At 41.8% G+C, this 20,888-nt stretch overlaps 1 protein-coding gene across 1 annotated transcript in view; it reads right to left on the reverse strand.

The window, feature by feature from the left end:
* Positions 1-1,115: 1,115 nt before the first annotated feature.
* Positions 1,116-20,888, reverse strand: part of GABRB3 (gamma-aminobutyric acid type A receptor subunit beta3) — a 202,063-nt gene continuing 182,290 nt past the window's right edge. Inside the window, exons 8-9 of the mRNA XM_049782694.1 lie at positions 13,961-14,205; positions 1,116-5,875 (exon numbers count right to left, since the gene is read on the reverse strand). Of these exons, the coding sequence (XP_049638651.1) occupies positions 5,534-5,875; positions 13,961-14,205 (587 nt within the window). The 3' untranslated portion in view covers positions 1,116-5,533. The remainder of the gene's footprint in view (positions 5,876-13,960; positions 14,206-20,888) is intronic.

Here is a 20,888-nt window from a genome sequence, read left to right on the forward strand (position 1 = left end):
TGGGGGATCATATGGAACATAAGGGATCAAACCGAGGTCCATCCTGGGTCAGCCGTGTGCAAGGTAAACACCCTACCACTGTGCTATTGCTCCGGTCCCAGTTACTAGTACCTAAACCAGTGTTCATGCCTTAGGTGCCCTCCCAGCCACTCTCCTAACTCCATTCCCCAACCATAGATTCAGTTCTCTAGGTTGAATTTCAGGGTCTTATAATGTGCCTATAATTTCATTAAAAAAATGCCTTTCATGCAGAAGGATGGTGGTTTAAATCCTGGCATCCCATATGGTCCCCTGAGCCTGCCAGGAGCGATTTCTGAGCATAGAGCTAGGATTAACCCCTAAGCGTTGCCAGGTGTGACCCCCCAAAAAATGCCCTTTTGTGAACTGTTGGAGTATCCAGATTTTTTGTTCCCTCCTTCCTTAACTTCCCCCTTTTTCTTTCTATTTAATTTTGTGTGTTTTGGTCACATCCAACTGTGCTCAGAATTCACTCTTAGGTCTTTTCTCAGGGTTTCTTGTTGTAGTGCTTGGGGACCACATGTGGTGTTAGAAATGCAATCCAGGTTGAGTGCATGCAAGTCCAGTCTTACACACTAGATTCTCTCCTGTTCTAAGCTTTCCTTCTTTCCACAATATTCTTTGTTGTTTTTTATACTGAACAGCAACAAAGAGAATTCCTTTTAAGACTGAAGACTTGGACCCAGGACTGCTGGTTCCTTGTCATTGGGTATAACAAGATTTTCTTTTAAATACTAATTCTGGCTGCAAAGACAGCTTGCAGATTTGAGTACATGCTTGCATGCAAGAGGACTGAGTTTGATACCATCACTTAACTGTTCCACAGGTACTTCCAAGAACTATCCCCAAACAGAACAAAATACAATGTATAAAATTCAAACAAAATGTCCCCCCAAACGCCTCTAATTCAAAGTCAGGGACATGTCAGATTTTGGCGAATCCAGCTCAATTGTTAAGTTTGGGATCAATCACGATTAAGAACCAAAGTCATGGTTTCACTGATATCACATGATGAATTTTGAATTGATTTCTCTTGTCTTTCAGCATCACCTAAAGGAATACCGAGGGAAAAAAAGAAATCAGCCTTCACATTTAAGTCAGTTAGTTCTTTTTTAATAAATTTGAATTCATTCATCAACAAGTTTCATATTTTATCTATCACTCAATTTTGCATTTTTTCCATGTCAAATAATACCAAAAATTACATCAATGTGCTTAAGCAAAATTGGGTTTTATCTTTACAATGAAATGAAATCAACAGGGGAATTGATCATGACAGCGACTAATACTTGAATAATCCTGTACTTACCTTGAACACACTCACTGACTTGCGAAGTAGAACTAGGAGACAAGAATGAAAAGAACGGGGGTAGGGATTGACTGCCATGGGAGAGGATGGTAGGGGAACACTCTCTGGGTGGTCCCTGTTTACTAGGTGCTGGGAAATGAGTATTTCAGGAAAACATGGCACCTTTCAATGCAGCGAAGAGGTAATTGATCCAAGACACATTAGTTAGTGTCTTGGGAAATTTTCATCCACCTGTGTGGCTCTACGACCCACAATTCAGAGTGACTTTGACTGGTGGCTCATACCTGCTGAGAGCCAGGGTCTGTCCCATAATATTAGATGTCACCAATCGTCCATTTTTGCTTACACAAAATGGCCAGCAATACAATGGGGTTTTCAGGTGGAGAGTTAAAGTAATAGGAAGGGATGGGGTGGTTTATGCTTTCAAGCCAGGAGATTCCAAAGTGGACACACTGATTTTTCTTTCTTTTTCTTTTTCAGAACACACATGGTGGGATAAATTCCAATGGGTTTATATATTGGATGTTGGATATGAACTTACAAGTGCCATGTGCCTATCCCTTCCAACCAGTCTGTTGCATGCCAGACATCACTTCCAGATACTCTCTTTGGTGAAAATGTTCACTCCTGAGCTGGCTGGATGGGAATGGCCCAGAAGGTCACTGTTCAGGGCCCTGGCCTTCGAAGCACAGCTGGGCACAAAGCTTCCAAGCTAACAGGAATAGACTCATGGCCAACTTTCTAGTTTGTTGAAGATTCAGGGGGGAAATGGATATTTCATGGTATAGACAGTGAAACCCCTCTGCATTCCCAGGGTTGGGGTACAAGAAGAAAGCTTGTTTTATTTCCAAGTTGACTTGTCTTCTCTGTCTTTCTCTGATAGAATTGATGTATCAGGGCCCCTGGACTTGTCTCTCTAGCTGAGTAGAGATAACCCCATCATAACCAGATTTCTTTTGTACTTCTTGAACCCCTGTTTGAAGCATTTCAGAAAGACAGAACTACTTAGAAACTTTTTATTATGTTCCGTTGTTGAGAAAGAGCATTATCATATTCCAAATTCATTTTTATCTCTCCTGACTGGATGAGGGTTAGCGACCTATCACCTCCCAATGATATCAGAGATCCTGGGCTCAAAACATCATACATACAGTTTGCTCAATGGCCTCAATACCTATGGTGGAGCAATGGGAGGGCATCGGACAGAGAACCAAACTCCTGTCACCAGCACAGAGTTCTGCTTCTCAACATTCCTCACATTTAAAAATGGGGAGAAGCTAGAAAATAATTTTATTAGAAGAAAAGTAATTTTCTTCTGAAATGGAGTAAAGCAAACACATACCCAAGGATCTCAAAAAGTTTTTTTTTTTTACAGAATACATGTAGATGTGTGTATGTTTGTGTGTGTATGTGTGTGTGTGCGTGTGTAGTTACAAACACTATTTATAGTAGAGCTATTATGTTAACTTCATTGCAGTGTCTACAAAGTGTGGGTTCCAGTCTTGGTGCCAAGTGCATATAAAAAGCTCAAAAGCTAGTATGACTATTCCATGCAAATTTATATCCAGAAAACCTTGGAAGTGGATTGTAGCTCTTCCAAACCCCCGGGGCTCTCTGTCTATGTAGTTATGTAACTGAGCTATGCATCAAAAATGTTTTGAACCATTTTTTTTCTCCCAGAGAGAATGAATGTCACAGTTCTGAAGAGTAGAAATTGGATTTGTCAGTCAACCATGGACAGCCTTTGTCCACAGTTTTTACTTTTTGGGGGTCCCTCTTCTGGTAAGGGAACTTACTTCTTGACTCACTGGATACAGAAAAAGATACCTGAAGGCATTGAAAGGGATAAGGTCTTCACAAGACTTTTTTTTTTTTTAAAACACATTAACAATGATAAGGCCACTTACAAGGTTTTTCCCAATTTGTTTAACTTTTAGGATACCCCCATGGGTTACCCATGAAAAAGAAAATGGTCAGAAAACAAGCCAAAGGTTGAGATATCCCTGGCTAATCTCCATATGAAATAAAACCAGAGTGTGGCGGCTGGGAAAAAGAGATTGAAAAATAAATGATGAAGGAGGGGAGAGGAGTTCAAAGTCATTCATTACTTCTAGTGCGTGACTTTGTGGATTAGGTTTTACCTCATGATAGGTTTTGAACTGTCACTGACTCCCACAAATGAGAAGGTGTTGTTTTGGGGGGTGGGCATACCTGAATATTCTTGGGCTTCACTCCCTGTGGTGCTCAGGCAATCTCTCAAGAGCCAGGGATCAAACCTGGGTCAGCTTCCACAAACAAAGCCTGTGCTCCAGCCCTTGAGCCATCTCCCTAGCCCCAATAAAAGGTTGTTATGGCCATCAAAGGAAAATCAAGTAGTAGTGAGCTTGGGGTGATGGCTCTGGACATGAGCTTCAGGGCTCATGGTCTCCTCTATCTAGCTGCACAAAACTCCTGTCCTTGGTAGACCATTGGCTGCGGACGGAACAGAGAGGGTGAGGCGTATTTGGCATCTTGGGGATAAAGTATTAATTTAGCAGTTCTTTCCCAAATAATATTTTGCTTTGTGTGTGTTTTTTTTGTTTTCTCCAAATGCTTTACTTCACTGTGACACCTGTTTGTATAACTGTAGTCATTTCAGTCTCTGGATGCCTGTGATAGAAATATTGTTTACAAAAAATATATCATCTCTTTTTTTTCTTTAGAAAGATCTCATCTAAATAGTAAGTTAAGGTTGCGTCTATGAAACCGGTGCACCTTGTCTTGTTTCTACGAGCTTTAAAAAGTCCAAATACGGATGAGGCTGTGGAGCAGAAGGAACTCAGAGTGACTGTATGGGTTGTAGGTTTGTTTCCCTTCTTGGCCTCAAGAGAACGGTCACAGGTCTTGGGGTGTTGAGTGGTGCGGGCTGTGCTCGTTCCCGCAGCAGTGAGACTAAGAGGAGCTGGAGGTGCTTATGAAATATGTCAGATACACAAAGAAAGGCATGAGGATGTTTCTTGATTTCTGAAATTGAACAGGAGAGGTGTTTGAGCTTCAGTCTTAGTTCTAGATAACAAAAGTATGACACTGCATGCTACGGTAAGAGCAAGCATAAGAAAGAAAATCTTGGTAAATATACATATATGTGCATCTTATGCAAATTATTTTCTAGTAACATACGAGGTGCTAAGCATGATTGATAATGCAAAGACAAGGGTGTGGGAAGTTATCCTACATGGTTTGGCCTTAGAGGAACAGAAAACCTGAGGCACAGACTATGCTTTCCGTTACGAGATCGAGGCTAGAAATCCACATGAGATGGGGCACACATTTTCAGCAATTCAAAGATCAACTCAACATCGTCCCAACTCCACATCATCCCAACGCGCACTCTGGTCCCGCATGACAGGTAAGCTGAAACCAGTTCCAGGGAACCAAGAAACATGCTGTACACTCAAGTACTCACAAGGAGATGCCGTCCAGTTCCAAGGGCCTGGGTTTTAGTTTTCCCCAAAGGTGGAAGTTCAGACATCAGTGTGTAATCGATCTAAGTTTAAGACAATGGGTGAGGGCATGCCGGGGCTGCGCCTCATTCGCAAAACCCAGGGAGAAAACTATGCCTGGTGAAAGCAAACCCCATCGCTGAAACATGCCAGAAAGCCGTCACTTGAAAAATGGAAAAAGAAAAAAAAAAAGGTATGAAGAATGAGACCTTGTTTTAGATTAGCAATACCACTGTATGAATGATTAAAAGATTAACTAAAGAGTTTCTGATTTTTTTTCCCAACTAAAACATCTAACTCAGGAGAATCAAAGGACACATTTGGGGATGGTATTGTGGTTTACGCCCTCATTCTCAAGGCATAATATTTAGATGATACTTGTCCCTTTCAATTAAAAAAGAAAGAAAAAGATGACTTTCTTTAGAACTCATCCTGTGTTAAATTGTCCATAGCTGCAAAATGTATGCATGTATGTGTATTTGTTTTACATACACACAGGTCCCACACCTGGGTGTATAAACATAGACACATACATCCTCATATACACGTGTATTTTATATATATGCTGAGAAAGTTCACATATATATACAATTGCGTATGTATATATGTGTGTGTCTGCATGTGTGTGTGTGTCTGTGTGTGTACACAGGTATAAAAACTTGACAGGCAGAGTAATATTTCACTCAGTGTTAAATGAAGTCTTTGAAAAATCAAGTACAGTCACTCAGTTAACATAGTACAGCCAGTAAACTAGGTTGAAAAGAGAAAAAGTGAAAGGGAACACAATCCGGGACCATCTGTCTATGGCGTTCACGTCGGTGAGATCTGGAATCTTGATTTTGAGTTGAGAAGATCGCCTTCGAAGCTGAGTCTTCTTGTGTGGGATGCCTCTGTCCCCCAGGTGTCGAGCATGCCCTTCCCGAGGCATGCTCTGTTTCCTGTACTGGATTCCTGAGTTGTCAAAGGATATTGCTGAATTCCTGTTGTCCCCGATGCCACCGGCTACCTCATTCATTTCGTTGTGAAGCTCCAACGATGTTAGCAGAATGTTCCCATGAGCATCAACCTGGCAGGGAAGAGGAAGCACAAGGCCATCACCCAGCAAGGAGACAGACAAACTCAGGGCACCTGGAGGACAGGAATTATGCACCATCGAATCTGTTTTATTTTATATTTTATTATTATTTTTGAATTTTGAGCCACACCTGGCAGTGCTCAGGGCTTACTCCTGACCCTTGCACTCAGGAGGCCTGCGTGGAGCTGAGAGATGATACTTTCTTGATCTAAAAAATGTCACATAAAATTGGATATTTTTATGGTGCTTGCCTTGCATGCTGCTGACCCTGGTTCAAATCACCTGGCACCACATATGGTCTCCTGAGCATGGCCAGGGGTCATTCCTGATCTCAGAAACAGTAATAGTCCTTGGACATTGCTGAGCATGGTGCTCCCCAGTCCTCTCATAAAAAATATTAGTTAAGAAAGGGAGGCACTGGAGCAATAGCATAGCAGTGAGGGTATCTGTCTTGCATGTAGCCAAACCAGGTTTGATACCCAGCAACACGGTAGGGTTCCTGGATCACTAATAGAAATGTTCCCTGAGTGCAGAGTAAGGAGAAAGCCCTGAGGACTAGGTGTGGCCCCAAAACCAAACCCAACCCCCCTAAAAGAGGCCTGAGGACTTTTCCAACTGTTACCAGTATTTTTCATGAGGATACAGTGGCAGGAATTACAGTGAGGAAGGCATTCCCCCACGACTCCATGGGTATTATATCACAAGACCACTCATGAAGGGACATTGGTGGAGAAGGTGGACACTGGTGACGTGATGGGTGTTAGAATACTGGACTCCTAAAACTTAATCATAAATATCATCATAACTTTGTGCAGTAATTCAATCAAAACACCTAAAATAAAAAGAGCACTAGTGGGCATTTGCCTGGGGAATAGCATCAAAGTCCTTCATAAAAGCAGGAACTTGTCTCCAAGCAAGTGCAAAATTCCAATGAAAAACAGAGGTATTGAAAAACATGCCATATTGGGGCTGGAGTGATAGCCACAGTGGGGAAGGCATTTGCTTTGCATGAGGCTGATCCAGGTTCAATCCCTGGCATTTCCATATGGTCCCTCGGGCCTGCCAGGAGTTAATTTCTGATTGCAGAGCCAATAGTAACCCCCGAGAGTTACCGGGTATGGCCCCAAAACCTACATAAATAAATAAATACTTCATACTGCCTTAAAGCCTATAGAAATACATGCCCAATTAGACCATGTTGTAAATCACGGTGCTTAAATAAAGTAACTAAAAAAATAAATACATGCCCACAATTCCAATAAAGCATAAACAAACTTCACTATGGAAAGATACTTCTAATTCCTAGTAGAGGGAATATTTTGTAGAACAATAAAATGAAAGTCTTTTCCCTTCCTTCCTTCCTTCCTTCCTTCCTTCCTTCCTTCCTTCCTTCCCTTCCTTCCTTTCTTTCTTTCTTCTTTCTTTCTTTCTTTCTTTCTTTTCTTTCTTTCTTTCTTCTTTTCTTTCTTTCTTTCTTTCTTTCTTTCTTTCTTTCTTCTCTCTCTTTCTTTCTCTTTTTCTCTCTTTCTTCTTTTTGTAGAACAATAAAATGAAAGTCTTTTCCTCCTCCTCCTTCCTTCTTCTTCTTCTTCTTCTTCTTCTTCTTCTTCTTCTTCTTCTTCTTCTTCTTCTTCTTTTCCTTCTTCTTCTTCTTCTTCTTCTTCTTCTTCTTCTTCTTGCCACCACCGGTAATGTTTGTTCAGGGGTTACTCCTGGCTATGTGCTCAGAAATCACTCCTGGCTTGGTAGACCATATGGGATTCCAGGGATAGAGCCCTGATCTGTCCTGGGATCAGCTGCATGCAAGGCAAATACCCTACTGCTGCACTATCACTCTGGCCCCTGAAAAGTCTTTTCTTAAAGAAAGAGAAGACAATATATTGTTTATCGCATAAGGGTTCTAATGATTCAGCATTTCATCTGGCTTAGAAATATTCTCTCAGGAAAATGAACATTAGGTCATGCTGTGTCTGCAGAATCAGGCCCCACTCACTCAAGGGCCTTGGTTGGCCTCCTGGATTGGAGGAAGGAGCAAGCTGTCTCTCCAAAAGAGTTCATAAAGGCTTTGCCCTCAGATATCTAAAGAGAGTTTTTCCAACCCATGTTCCATTAGCACATGGCACCAACATCAACAGAAGCCCCATAGGCACTGAGAGCAAGTGTTTCTAAACTCTAAGCAGGAAGGAAGACTACCCAGATGTAGGGATTAGCCCACAAACAATCTTTCTCTCAGAGAAACTTCTCTGAAAACTTGGGGAACTCCCAAAGGCAGTGATTTTGCTCTAAGAAGTTACTTGCTCTATCATGGGAAAACTATCCCCCACATACACACTACTCTTTGATGCTCTTTAGCTCCATTGGACTCATTTATTTTAATTATAGCCACATAGGTTGTCTAAATAGAGATAATTAAATTTGGTCTGTCTCTCCTCATTGATTTGATGATAGTTATGTTAGTCCACTGGGCCAAGAAGAACCACTGTATCTCTCCAAGGCACCAAGGAATCCTTACTATGTCTGAGTCCTATCAGGTTATCTAAGTAGAAGCCACATAGGACACTCTCTGAGAAGCCCCAAAGGCCATGTAGCTGTCACATAATCAGCATGTTCCATGAAAGTGGGGATCACAGGGATAAAGCCTATCCCTTGACCAGCATGTGACTTGGACAGGATGGGAACAAGTGTGTGCCTGCAGGAAATCAAATATAAACGCTTAGAGAAGGGTATCTTGTTTAAGTGCGGGAAGAGGGGAAGGCATGGCAGAAGGAATTCGTGGAAGAGAGAATTGAAGGTCAGCTCATGGCATGAGAAAATAGAAGGAAAGAGAGAGGAGAATGCAAGAAACAGGATCCACTGGATGTGTGTGGCCTTGACTTTCCAAGACTGAATGAGAAATGAGTCACCTCAATAGCTGGCCCTTCCCAGTGCCTTGTAGCCAGGATGTGTATTCCAGAAAGGTCTTCCACAGAGAAGTGCCTTTAAGCTCTTCGCAAAGAAAATGTTTCTAAGGGGAAGTGAAGGCCCACAGCATTTGGACAAACTCTTGTATTAACATGGAAACCATGTTCCAAGGTATATATCAACATATATGTATATATATCAACTCAGTGAAAATAGATTAACTAGTTTGGCTGCTTTGAACACAATTTACATTGGCAAGATTGTCATTTATAACCTTCCAAGTATGGTTGGAGGGATAGTACAGAGGTTAAGCACTTGCCTTACTTTTGTTTAATCCCCAGCACTGCATATGGTCCCCTAAGGTAGTTTCTAGTAGTTTGTAAGTCCAGGAGCAAGCTCTGAGCATTATTGCACAAACTACAAGCCCAAACTCTCCACCCCAAAATAAATTAAAAAAATATTGAGGGGCTAAAGAGATAACACAATAGTAGGGCATTTGACTTGCATGAGCTAACCTGGGAGGGACCTGGTTTGATTCCTGACATCCCATATAGTCCCCCAGCCTGCCAGGGGCGATTACTGAGTGCAGAGCCAGGAGAAACCCCTGAGCACTTCCAAGTGTGACCCCAAAACCAACCAATTAATAAAGAAAAAATGTATTTGAAATAGTGTTGGGAGTTATAACACAGTGGGGAGGCATTTGACTTGAGCATGGCTGACTTGGTTTTGACTCCTGGCATTCCATATGTCCCCCCCGACCCTTTCAGAAGTAATTTCTGAGTGTAGAGCTAAGAGTCACACCCTTGAGTACTGACAGGTGTGGCCCACAAAAAAGTAAATTATTGAAGAAATTTTATGTAGAGAAAACAAATCCAAATGCTGACATTTTTTCTACAGGAATTGGAAGACTATTAAAAATGATTAAATCATAGAAATCAAGCCCATCAAACAAATATGCTAACTTTCTTATATCATTGACAAATTGAGATCTCAAATAGATGGAGGTCAGACTGGGTAAGAATAAGCACAGAATGCCCTGATGACGTGCAGCTTTTAAAACATTTCATGGATACTCTTATTTTGAAGAATTTGTCTCTGATCGACTATAATTAGAATCAGTGGCCTCAATAGAGTTTCTCTTCTTGGTCTATAACCTTGACAGGCGCAAACATTCAAACACCAGAGAGACAGTTCTTGCACAATTTAGCAGGCTGAACAGTTCTGTTTCTGCCTAGAGCTTGTCACTAGATTGGTAAGGTTGTTGATAGCTCACTTTCAACTTCACCTTCAGGTGTCTACCAAAATAAAATACTCCGGTTTTAGAAAAATAAGTTATTTTGCCATGAGAGGCAGAAAGTTCTGGAGAGCAAGGAATGATGTCAAGTCTGCAGCTTTGATGCCCTGGACTCCTCTGTGGGATTAAGAAATCAATTGTTGTCCTCATGTACATCAAACAGCTGATCTCCAAGAGATAGGCAGAGACTAACTCTTGGGTATAGAAACAAATCAGGAGCAAAGTGAGGTTAAGCACAAATAAGTGAAGGAAGATTTACAATGGGCCACTGGTCTGAGGAGAAACTAGAAGGAAGATGTCAGACTCCAGCATTCTTGAGTCAACTGTGAAGTTAAAATCTGGCAACTGTGGTTTTCCAGAAGGTTCAACAGAATCCTCATCCCCAAGGCTGCTGTTGGCAAATTCGAGTGGCTGCATCTTCTGTGGTTCTTCTCAAGTCCCATACAAGAGACAGAATGGGGCATCTTAGGTAAAACAAAGAGCTCTGAGCCTTTCCTGGGACTAACTGGTCTAGAGTGGATTGAGGAAAGTTGTATACCCTCAGCTTCAGGGAGCTCTGAACCCCAAGAGAGGGGACCTGGAAATTGATACAGATAGTCGACTATAACAGTCAGACATTGAACATGAAAAAGTGAATAATGGCAACATCTGTCAGTACATAGTCATGTTCTTATTTTGCATAACGTTTGATACTTTCTTTTACATTTCTTGATTTGTTTTCCTTAGGCCACACCCAGGAGTGCTCAGAGGTTATCCCTGACTTTTCACTCATAAATCAATCCTGACAGGCTCAGGGGATCCTATGGGATGATAGGGATTGAACCTGGATGCAAGGCAAATATCCTCCTTGCTGAGCATCGCTTGGGTCCTTTGGTTAGTTTTTTTTAATTGAGGTAATGTGCTTACGCTAGTCATCATGTTTATACTTCTGGTGGATAAAGTTCCTGTTCCTTTGTCATATCAAAGTGTCTAAGGCCTTCTAGATTGTCCTTAAGGCACTCCTTTCTCATGCTGCTTCTGTAAAATGTATATACATAGTTTTTAATCAAATCACCAGGAATTTCAGAGCTACCAACTGATTCATGATTGAGTTCCAAATGGAGTGTTAACAGGGGTCCGCTTACCTACACCAATGTTTCCAATTTCTTTCCTGCCTTCTGGCAGATACTCATTTATTTTCCTTTTGCCCCCGCTCCCCATCTCTAGGCACTATGGTTTGCAATTCTGATAGGGCACTAAGAATGTCACTTTACCTTCTTTCAGCACCCACTCTTGTTCCAGAGAGACCACCTTTTATTCTGTCATTGTTGTGGTCCCTTCCCTTGACTGGTCCCCCTAACCCCAGTAGAAAGTTTCTCAATAAAGGCTACTTGTCCTGCTCTTTGCTTCCACTACTAATTCCCCTACTATGTGTCGCGATAATCCACGTGAGTGAGATCATTCTTTGTCTGTTCCTCGCCCCCTGACTCATTTAACGTTAGCACAATCCTTTCCAGAGACATCCACGTATCAGCAAGTTCATACCTATATCTTTTTTTATAACCAAGTCATATAGTGTATGAGTACCGCCATTTCTTTTTCCAGTCATTTGTTCTTGGGCACTTGGGTTGATTCCAGATCTGGGCTATTGTGAATAGCAATAATGTAGGAGTGCAGATGTCTTTTCAGTATTTTTTGGAGCCCTTGGGGTATATTCTCAAGCTGTTACTCAAATACATAAATATCATATGATAAAGCCCTTGGGGGGATTCATTTCTGCCCCCAAAATAATTGCTTTTCTGTTACTTGAGGTTGGTAACACTTTTTAATGCTTCTCACATGTACCAGCTACACATTTTTAAACTAAAAATAGGCATTTCTGTCAGTGCCAAACTTCAAGAGCTGAGCTACGACTACAGACTCAAAAATACAAATATGAAAAGGCTTTTACAAAATAACAATGGATTTTCATAAAAAAAACAAACAAAATAATGACTGTGAATAAAATAAATTTCCTCTGCATCGCATCTATTCTTTCTACAGTTATGGCCCATAGATTGCTTTATAGATGTTAGAACTTTGCTTGATGGTGTTTATTTTAAATGTTAAAGCTTCACAACAACAACAAGAGAGATTGTAAAAGACATGACAGTAATATTGGGAACTAAATAGCTTTATCTTAATGGATGAAAATTCATTTATAACCTTGTTAAAATAGGGAGAATTTGGAGAAACCGGTGTGTATTTATAAGTGTGTTTGTTTGTCTGCAATAGAAACAATAAAGATGTAATAAATTCTTGTTTCCTTGGAAACCACAGCACACACATACTGTATATTCATGGGAAGGTGTGCGCTTACTGATGAACAGAGCAACATGAAACTAATTATATTTTCTACTAAAAAAAATTCAGGATGATCTTGGGGCTGGAGTGCTAGATACAGTGATTGCCTTGCATGTGGCCAACCTGGGTTTGATCCATTGTATTCAATATGATTTCCTAAGCCTACCAGGAGCAATTCCTGAATGCAGAGCCAAGAGTATCTCCTGGGCATTGCTGGTTGTTGTCCCAAAGAGGGACGAAGGGACGGAGAGAGGGAGGGAGGGAGGGAGGGAGGGAGGGAAGGAGGGAGGGAGGAAGGAAGGAAGGAAGGAAGGAAGGAAGAAAGGAAGGAAGGAAGGAAGGAAGGAAGGAAGGAAGGAAGGAAGGAAGGAAGGAAGGAAGGAAGGAAGGAAGGAAGGAAGAAAGTCAGAAAGGAAGGAAGACAGGAAGGAAGAAATGGAAGAAAGGACAGCAGGCAGGAAGAGAAGAAGGAAGGAAAGAAAGAAGAAAAGAAGGAAGGAAGGCATGAAGGAAGAAAGAAAGAAGTCCAATATGTAAACAAGTAGAAAAAACATTTTGTGTTTTTAAGTCTTGACAGGAGGCTACAAACTGATAATATAAACACTACAGTGCACTTTCACAATAGTGACAGTAATTGCAATAATGTAGTGTTCCTATATTACAAAGGAAGATACTGAAAAAAAGAAGAGAAAACTACAATGTTCTCTACTTGAAAAGCTCTGTAGTGAGAGGGTGGATGAGTGTGTGAACAGAGCTGGAAAGGTGGAGATTAAATCTGGTACCTGCTCCTGGGAAGTAGGCAGGAGCTTCCCAAGGTAGGGAACCTTCTCTGGTGAATGGTATCTGCTTGGTCCTGGCTGTTTTGTATTCATTTGCTTGTTTCAAAGGCCACATCCACACTCTGCAATGTTTATGGGTTACTCTTGACTCTGCACTAAGAATCTTTCCTGACAGGCTCAAGGGACCATATGGGATGCAGGGGGTCAAACCTGGGTCAGCCATGTATAAGACAAACTCCCTATCTGCTGTGCTAGCACTCCAGCCCCGAGATTATTATATTTTAGCATACATTCAGGTGGTTCAAGTCCAGAGTAGAACTAAACAGAGCAGTGCTTCTTCTCTGCACTGAAGACCTTGAACTAGGGAACTGTGGCCAATGACTGTCGCCAACAGGAAAGGCGTTTGTCCCACACAGAGCTAAGAACAGTCTCATCCTAAGCAAATGGATCTACTTGCAACCAAACCAATATGGCAGACAGTTTCAGAAAGTGCTCTTGCTTCCAGGCCCAGAATTTCAGTTTTGTGGCCAAGTTTTGTGTTCCATCTTTTCCAAGGAAATCTGGGGAGCTCTGGGCTTCCTAGCTGCTGCCCTGATTTGTATTTAGTTACACCTCAGTAACATGCACAAGGGCAACTGTTTAGCTAGATTGCAATAACTCCACCCAAGTCCAAGGCAATTGTTTAGCTAGATTGCAGAACCCAAGTCCAACACAAGTCATACCCAGTGGCTAGAATGAGCAATAAGGGTGAAGGTCAAGGTAGCAAAAGGAAGGCCTTACCCGGTTGGCTTCATTCTTGGAACGGTCGTTCTTGGCCTTGGCTGTCTTCTCTGCCAGCTTCTTCTGCCTCTGTGGGCCTCTTCCAAAGAAGATGTAGTTGACAAAGGCATACTCCAGAAGGGCCAGGAACACAAAGACAAAGCAGCCCATGAGGTACATGTCAATGGCTTTGACGTAGGGGATTTTGGGCAATGTCTCCCGCAGGTGTGTGTTAATGGTGGTCATTGTCAATACGGTTGTGATTCCTGCAGGAAAACCAGAAGGGTGAGTGGTAGAGCAGTACCCAGGGCACTCACTTCTTTGTACTTGCTTAGGCAGCTAAAGTCACTGCAGAGAAGCACTGGGACCTTGTTGTGCTTTGCAGAGTCACAGAGCTTGGTCAGTTAGCCCTACCCCCAGCAGAGGACTAGCATTACCCTGTCCTGAGACAGAGGAAGAAAGAGATTAAAAGCAGATAAAAGGAGATGGAGTAGGAGCAGAAGAAAAGGCCCACTTTATGGATGTGAGGCAATATTAAAATAAAGCCAAATAGGGCTGGATCTACTGTTTAGTCGACTGACTGTCTGCCTTGCACAATATCAACCTGGGTTAGATCCATGGCATCCCATATCATTTCCAAACACCACCAGAAATGACCCCTGAGCATAGAGCCAAGAGTAACCCCTGAGCACAGCTTGGTGTGGCCAAAAACAAACAATAAAAGCCAGAGCTGGGGCCAGAGCAATAGTTTAGCAGATACAGTGTTTGTTTTGTATGTTAAAGCCCAGGTTTGATCCCCAACATCCTATATAGTCCTTGAGCACTGACAGGAATGACCCTTTATTGCAGAGCCAGGAGTAACCCAGGAGCACTGCCTCCAAACCATCACTTGTTGTGGCCCCAAAAGCAAGCAAGCAAACAAACAAAAAGCCAGAGCTAAAGATCAAACATTAAGTGTCTGGATAAGAAGCCTACTTAAACTTCAGAAGCATCTGGAATTCTAAGAAGGAATGGATCACTGAAAATATTCTCATAGGGAATGAGGAAGCTCACCACACATCAGAGGAAAATTTTCTTCACGATGCAAAACAAATGCAGTGAGTGAAGGAAACACTTTCACCCATTAAGGATGTGACTTGTGACTTGCCCTTCATTTGTCATGGAGAAGTCCTTTTGATTGTCATGGTAGTGAATTACTTTTTTGGGGGGCATACTCAGTGATACTCAGGAACCACCCTTGGTAGTTTTGGGTGACATGTGGACTAACAGGTGGATTGTATGCAGCATATGCACAATAACCCTTGAATGAGCTTTTTAATTCCATGTTCTTTTTTTCTTTTAATAATTTTTATTTTGACCAAGGTGGATTACAAGTATTTCACTATAATATTTTAGGTACATAGTGACATTGAATCAGGGGCATTCCCACCACTAATGTCCTCCCTCCATCCCTGTTCCCAGCATGCATCCCATATACCTCCCTTACCTCCCCCCACAGGGCTGCCATTATATGTTGTCCCCTCTGTGTCTAGCTTGTAAATTGGGTATGATTCTATTGTCATTGGCTTTGAATTTGGTGTTTAAGTCTGATATTTTTTTGTTTCTACTTAATGTGGTCCCATGTTCTTGACTAAATATTGTGAGTTAGGTCTCTCCTCTTCCAAAAAATGTGCAAATTCTCCAATTATGTAATTTTTCTCAGAGCATCAAGCATGGAGCCTGTGGTACAGAGATTCCCTGAAGAATTCCCTGAGACTAGAGGTAGAGACTAGGCCTGTGACAAAGTGGCAGTGTTACTAGATGAGTTGAGCAAGGCTATCCAACAGGAAGGGCCAGGCTTGCAGCCAACCCCAGTTTAAACCTTGGCTTTGCATATCTATTGATGTGCAAAGTTGAGCACCTTTCTTCCTCCAAGATGAAAAAAAGACTAAAACTCTCAAGATAGTAAGAAATCCCAAAGGGTGTAGTTTTTGCTATCCCACCACAGTGTCCCCTCCCTTCCTCCCTCCCTCCCTCCTTCCCTCCCTTCCACCCTCCTTGCTCCCTCCCTCTCTTCCTTCCTTCCTTCCTTCCTTCCTTCCTTCCTTCCTTCCTTCCTTCCTTCCTTCCTTCCTTCCTTCCTTCCTTCCTTCCTTCCTTCCTTCCTTCCTTCCTTCCTTCCTTCCTTCTTTCCTTTTTTCTACTTTGGCCCACACCCATGGATGCCCAGGGTATTCATCTGGCTGTACTCAGGAGCTTACATGGGGTGTCAAGGATCAAACACAGGTTGTCTACACGCAAGACCTTCCCCACTGACCTATCATTCTGATCTCAAGAAAAATTATTTCTGTGTCTTCCTCTTCTTCCTCCTCCTCCTCATTGCCACTTGCCCTGTGACCAGAATCTAGAAGAGGGGTTGTTTTCATTAGAGCTCTCCATGTCTCCCCGAACTAGCTGGGATTTTGGGCTCTCTAGATCTTGTACCCAGCTCTCCAGGGGAAGGTCCGAGTCTGTAAAAAGCCTACTTCAAGACCTTTCTGTGGAAAATTGTCTCCCTAATCTCCCTCCAGATGGGGATAGTCTCCTGGGCCAAAAAGTTTAGATCTTAAGAGTAGGATCATGTGCTTAGGGAAGAATAGAATTGAACAGTTTAGGGCCGTGATGGTGAACCTAAGGCACGCGTGCCAGCTGGCATGTAGGAAGGTCTGCAATGAATAAATTTATAAAATTTATAAAGTTTTTAGATACTAAAATCTTGTTATTAATGTTTAATAATAATTAAATAATAATTATTAATATAAATAAATAATAATAATTAACTTTGAGGAAATTCTTTGGTTTTGTGCAGCAGTTTGTGCACTCGGGCTCAAAAAGGTTAGCCATCACTGGTTTAGGGGCTGTGATGGCAAGGGCAACAATATAAACACTGGGGAGACTTTCCTCTATACTTTATGCCTGCTGTAAAGCTGTGTAAACTAGCCTAGTCTCTGTGGCACCTACTGATGCTCTATTTGCTCAGTAAAAGCTTCGAATGTTTCTGCGAACTCCTTCACCCATGGCTCATGTGCTGGGTGCTGGGTGGAGGATTTTGGACTGAATTAACAGGCACTCTAAAAGCTCACTCCAGGCTGTCCAGGAAACCTTAAATTTTGGACAGTCTGTGTGTGTGTGTGTGTGTGTGTGTGTGTGTGCGTGCACGCAAGCGCACGAACGTTCACACATGCTTGTGTGTTTGCCTTATTCTCAGCAACTCAACAGAGGTTGACATTGTCATTTGATTGGCTTTACTGTGCTAACTGCCAACCCCTCAGTCCATCCTTGGGTGTATGTCCCCTCACCCACTCTGCTCTGCACAAAAGTGGGAACATAGAAATTGCTGACTCCTGAGCATCTGGAAATCAAGGAGGATGCAGGGCTCAGTCCATGAACTCGTGACTCTCTTCCCCTCCCCCAACCTCAACCCCACTATTCAAAGTCATGGAAGGAACTGAAGAACTGACAGTGTTGAGGATTCCACTACCACCTACGGTTGCTTATGAGAGCCGAAGATGTCAGCATGATTTAAGCTTTCCCTTTCTCTCAAGTGCACCTGGGGACTGAAAAAAATCGCAAATGGCAAAGGCATAATGAAAGTTTGCAAGAAAATGCTACAATACCACACAGATATTTTAACAGGAGGCAGTTTTCAAAAATGATGCCAGTGTGGCTAACAGTAGTTGGTAAAATAATTTTTTCTTCCAAGTTGACTGGAAAAGTTGGAATGCTCTGCATTATTTCCTATTCAAGCTCTTGTGTGGACTATGTGGCATAGACAGGCATGATCCAGGCCTCAGGAGACATCTCTGGGTAAAGGGCAAAAGGAGCACAGACAGAGGAAGTGTGTAGGGATATGGGCCAGGTCCATCAGATCCATAAGGCTCAGAGACCTTAACCAGACAGACAAGTCTTCATTCTCTCTAGTTGAAGCACATAGGGGTTCCCTGCTTAAAGGGCCAGTGTGATTACTAATTTCTATCATGGAAAAATTATTTCTTTTAGGGGCACCAGGGATCAAAGAGAACAGGGTGACCACAGGCTAGTTGAGTGGGAAGGTCATAGCCATTAGCTGGAGCAGGATCTCTTAACCAGAGAACGAATATTTTCCCGTCCCCCATGGGTCCCAGAATATTCCAAGGTGGACACAAAGGAAGATCATCTAAAGGAGGGAGCCCAGGACAAAATTAGATGGGCAACTGGTGGGAGGGAAGAAGAAAGAACACAGTGTCAGATGGGGGTTATGGATAGTAAAAGGCTGTTAAGCACTGGTTTTGAGTTCTGATGAAATCAACATTCAACAGGGATCCAGGGCCTTGGGTACATCAGTCATGTGGGGGAATGGTAGAACGACATAGCCAGACCACACAGTCAAAACCACTAAAGACTCGAAATCCAAATTTCAACAAACTTCAAAATGTGCTGGGGGCTTGAGAGATATTACATTGTGGAGGGCAATTGTCTTTGCACATGGCCAACTCAAGCTCAATCCCCTGCATCTCATATGGTTCACTAAGCAAAACTGAGAGTAATCCCTGAGTACAGAGCTAGGATTAAGCTGTTTATGGCCCAAGAACAACAAAATAAAAACTTTAACAAGTGACTGTTATGGTTCACAAAGTTATTGAGAGTTGAGTTTTAGACATACAATGGACTAGCACCTGAGTACCATGGTGGAACTCCACCCTCTCAAATAATGAAAGTAAGATCTTTCTTCTGACAATAATAATATTTGACTGTGCATGAGATTGTATTTTCTCTGTATTTCATGTTCTGGTTCTGGGACACAGGAACAGTATCACACGCTATTATTGTGTGAGCAGCTTTGATCTACATCAGCTGAGTAGATCAGGAGCTGACATTAAAGGCTTTGTCAAGTAGCCTTCTTCCACCTTTCTACACCTGCAACTCACTCTTGAACCACAGACCAGCAGTTACCAGCACACTAGTAGTTTTTAATCAACAAGTAAACCAATCATTTGTAATGAACAAGCAGACCAGTATTTTTCAACCAAGTAAACCAGAGTTTGTAACCACTAAGTAGATCAGTAGGTTGCAGCCTGCCCACCAGTAGTTGAAGACTGCAGATGTATACAATCTGGCACGTTAGTGCTAGATTTCAGCCTGAACAGTCACTATTGCTGTTGTTGATTTTCAATATTAGTGACCCCTTGCACACACTTTCCCTTACCCTATGGAGATAACCACATACACTGCCCAAACCCCAATGTGGCTTAGAGATGGTTGATATATAGGTGGAAGTCAGGACAAGGGTATAGGTGAGAGGCGGCTAGTGGTGTCCCAAGCTGAGTTCTGGACCTACTAAACTCCTGTTTGGCCCAAGATGGTCCCCTTCGGATCAACATGGTCTGTCTCTTTTATCCTAACTCAGGGATCTTCCACTCCAACCTCCTGGATGTCTTACATTGTTGGAGCCTATGGCAGCCTGATCTTCCCCACTCTACGGTTCCAGAAAGCCATGGAAGGATGATTTACAGTGCTGTAGCATTGAGAAGAGATGGAATCTCCCTTCCTAATCAGGTGCCAGGCTGAGTGGCCCAAGCCCGCTTCAGATCAAGTACTTTATATTGTACATGATAACATTTAGCAACTGAGCTTGAGTAAAATTGGTATTTCCTAGAAATGTCATCAGAAATGTGAGTATATGGTTCTACCTCCCTTCCACTGAGGTTTGCAGATTTCTCTACTTACCTCCAAGAAAACACCAAGAATAAATTATCAGAAACTATGGTCTGTGAGTGACCAGCTCCGGGTCTCCAGGGCTGTGTGTGCATTCTTAAAAACAAAACAAAACAAAACAACCCTCTTTTTTCAAAGAGCTGATCTTTAAGATCAGCAAAATTTGTATCTGTCCTTGCATAGTCACATTAGACCTAACTTTTCCAAGTAAAAAACAGTTGGAAAAGAGTAATATACTTTAAAAAAAAAACACACTGTAAAACCATTAAAAAGTACATGTGTTTTTAAGGTAACCTCTGCAGGCTATGAAACACTGGACGTATTATTAGATATTTTTCTTCCTAGACCCACTAGAAATAAGTAATCATCAATACAGCCCTTAAATTAATTTTTTTTCTTAGAGTTTTTTCAGTCACTCAATGCCTTTAGGAGTAACTACCTAATTTTCTGAAGTCACTGTTATGTGTTATTTCCTAGGGGGGAAGCAAATGAGATGGTAGCTATGCAAACCACAAAACTACAGAAACTAAACCAAATAGTCACATCCTTGCTCCTTGGGGACAGAAAGTCATCAGAAAGCCCTGGAGAAAGATGGCAACAGAAAGAAAATAAAGACAATAGAAGTCTGAATTCTTTATGTTCCTCCATAAAGTATAATTACCAGAAACTCTGTTTTTAATTCTTTTCCATCAGTTTAAAAAAGGTATGATTCATGATTTCACCTTTTGATAGAGTACGACTCTACACAAGTTGCTCTTCATCTCTGCTCTTATTAAATGTATTTCAAATGGTTATTTTGTCTGAGAATTTCTATACTAATTAACGAGTGAATAATGTTTCTGAAAAGGGAGGTATTTGTTTTTTAATAAAATACATTGGAAACGTCCTGAAAGTTCAGATATGTATTGTATAGATCAAATAGTAATCGAACGACCAAATGACCAATGGTCAGAAAAGTCCTCTAGGGCATTTGGGAATCACTCAGCATTTAATCAATATTTTAATGCTCATTAAATTGTGTAATTCTAGTTACATGCTATATTATTTGACTATTTCTCTTGACTTAAAAATAAAAGGAGTACTCACAATTCATACCATCTTCTTTCTGGGCTACAGAAGCATTTGGAACAGGAGACGTTCATCTTTGCTTTAAAACTAGTGTCAAAAATAGTTTTACTATGCAAATATTCCGCAAGCATATTTCCTTTTCGTGGGCATGAAAATTCGCACCTGAGCC

This window comes from Suncus etruscus, chromosome 11 (assembly GCF_024139225.1).
Source record: "Suncus etruscus isolate mSunEtr1 chromosome 11, mSunEtr1.pri.cur, whole genome shotgun sequence".
Lineage (NCBI taxonomy): Eukaryota > Metazoa > Chordata > Mammalia > Eulipotyphla > Soricidae > Suncus > Suncus etruscus.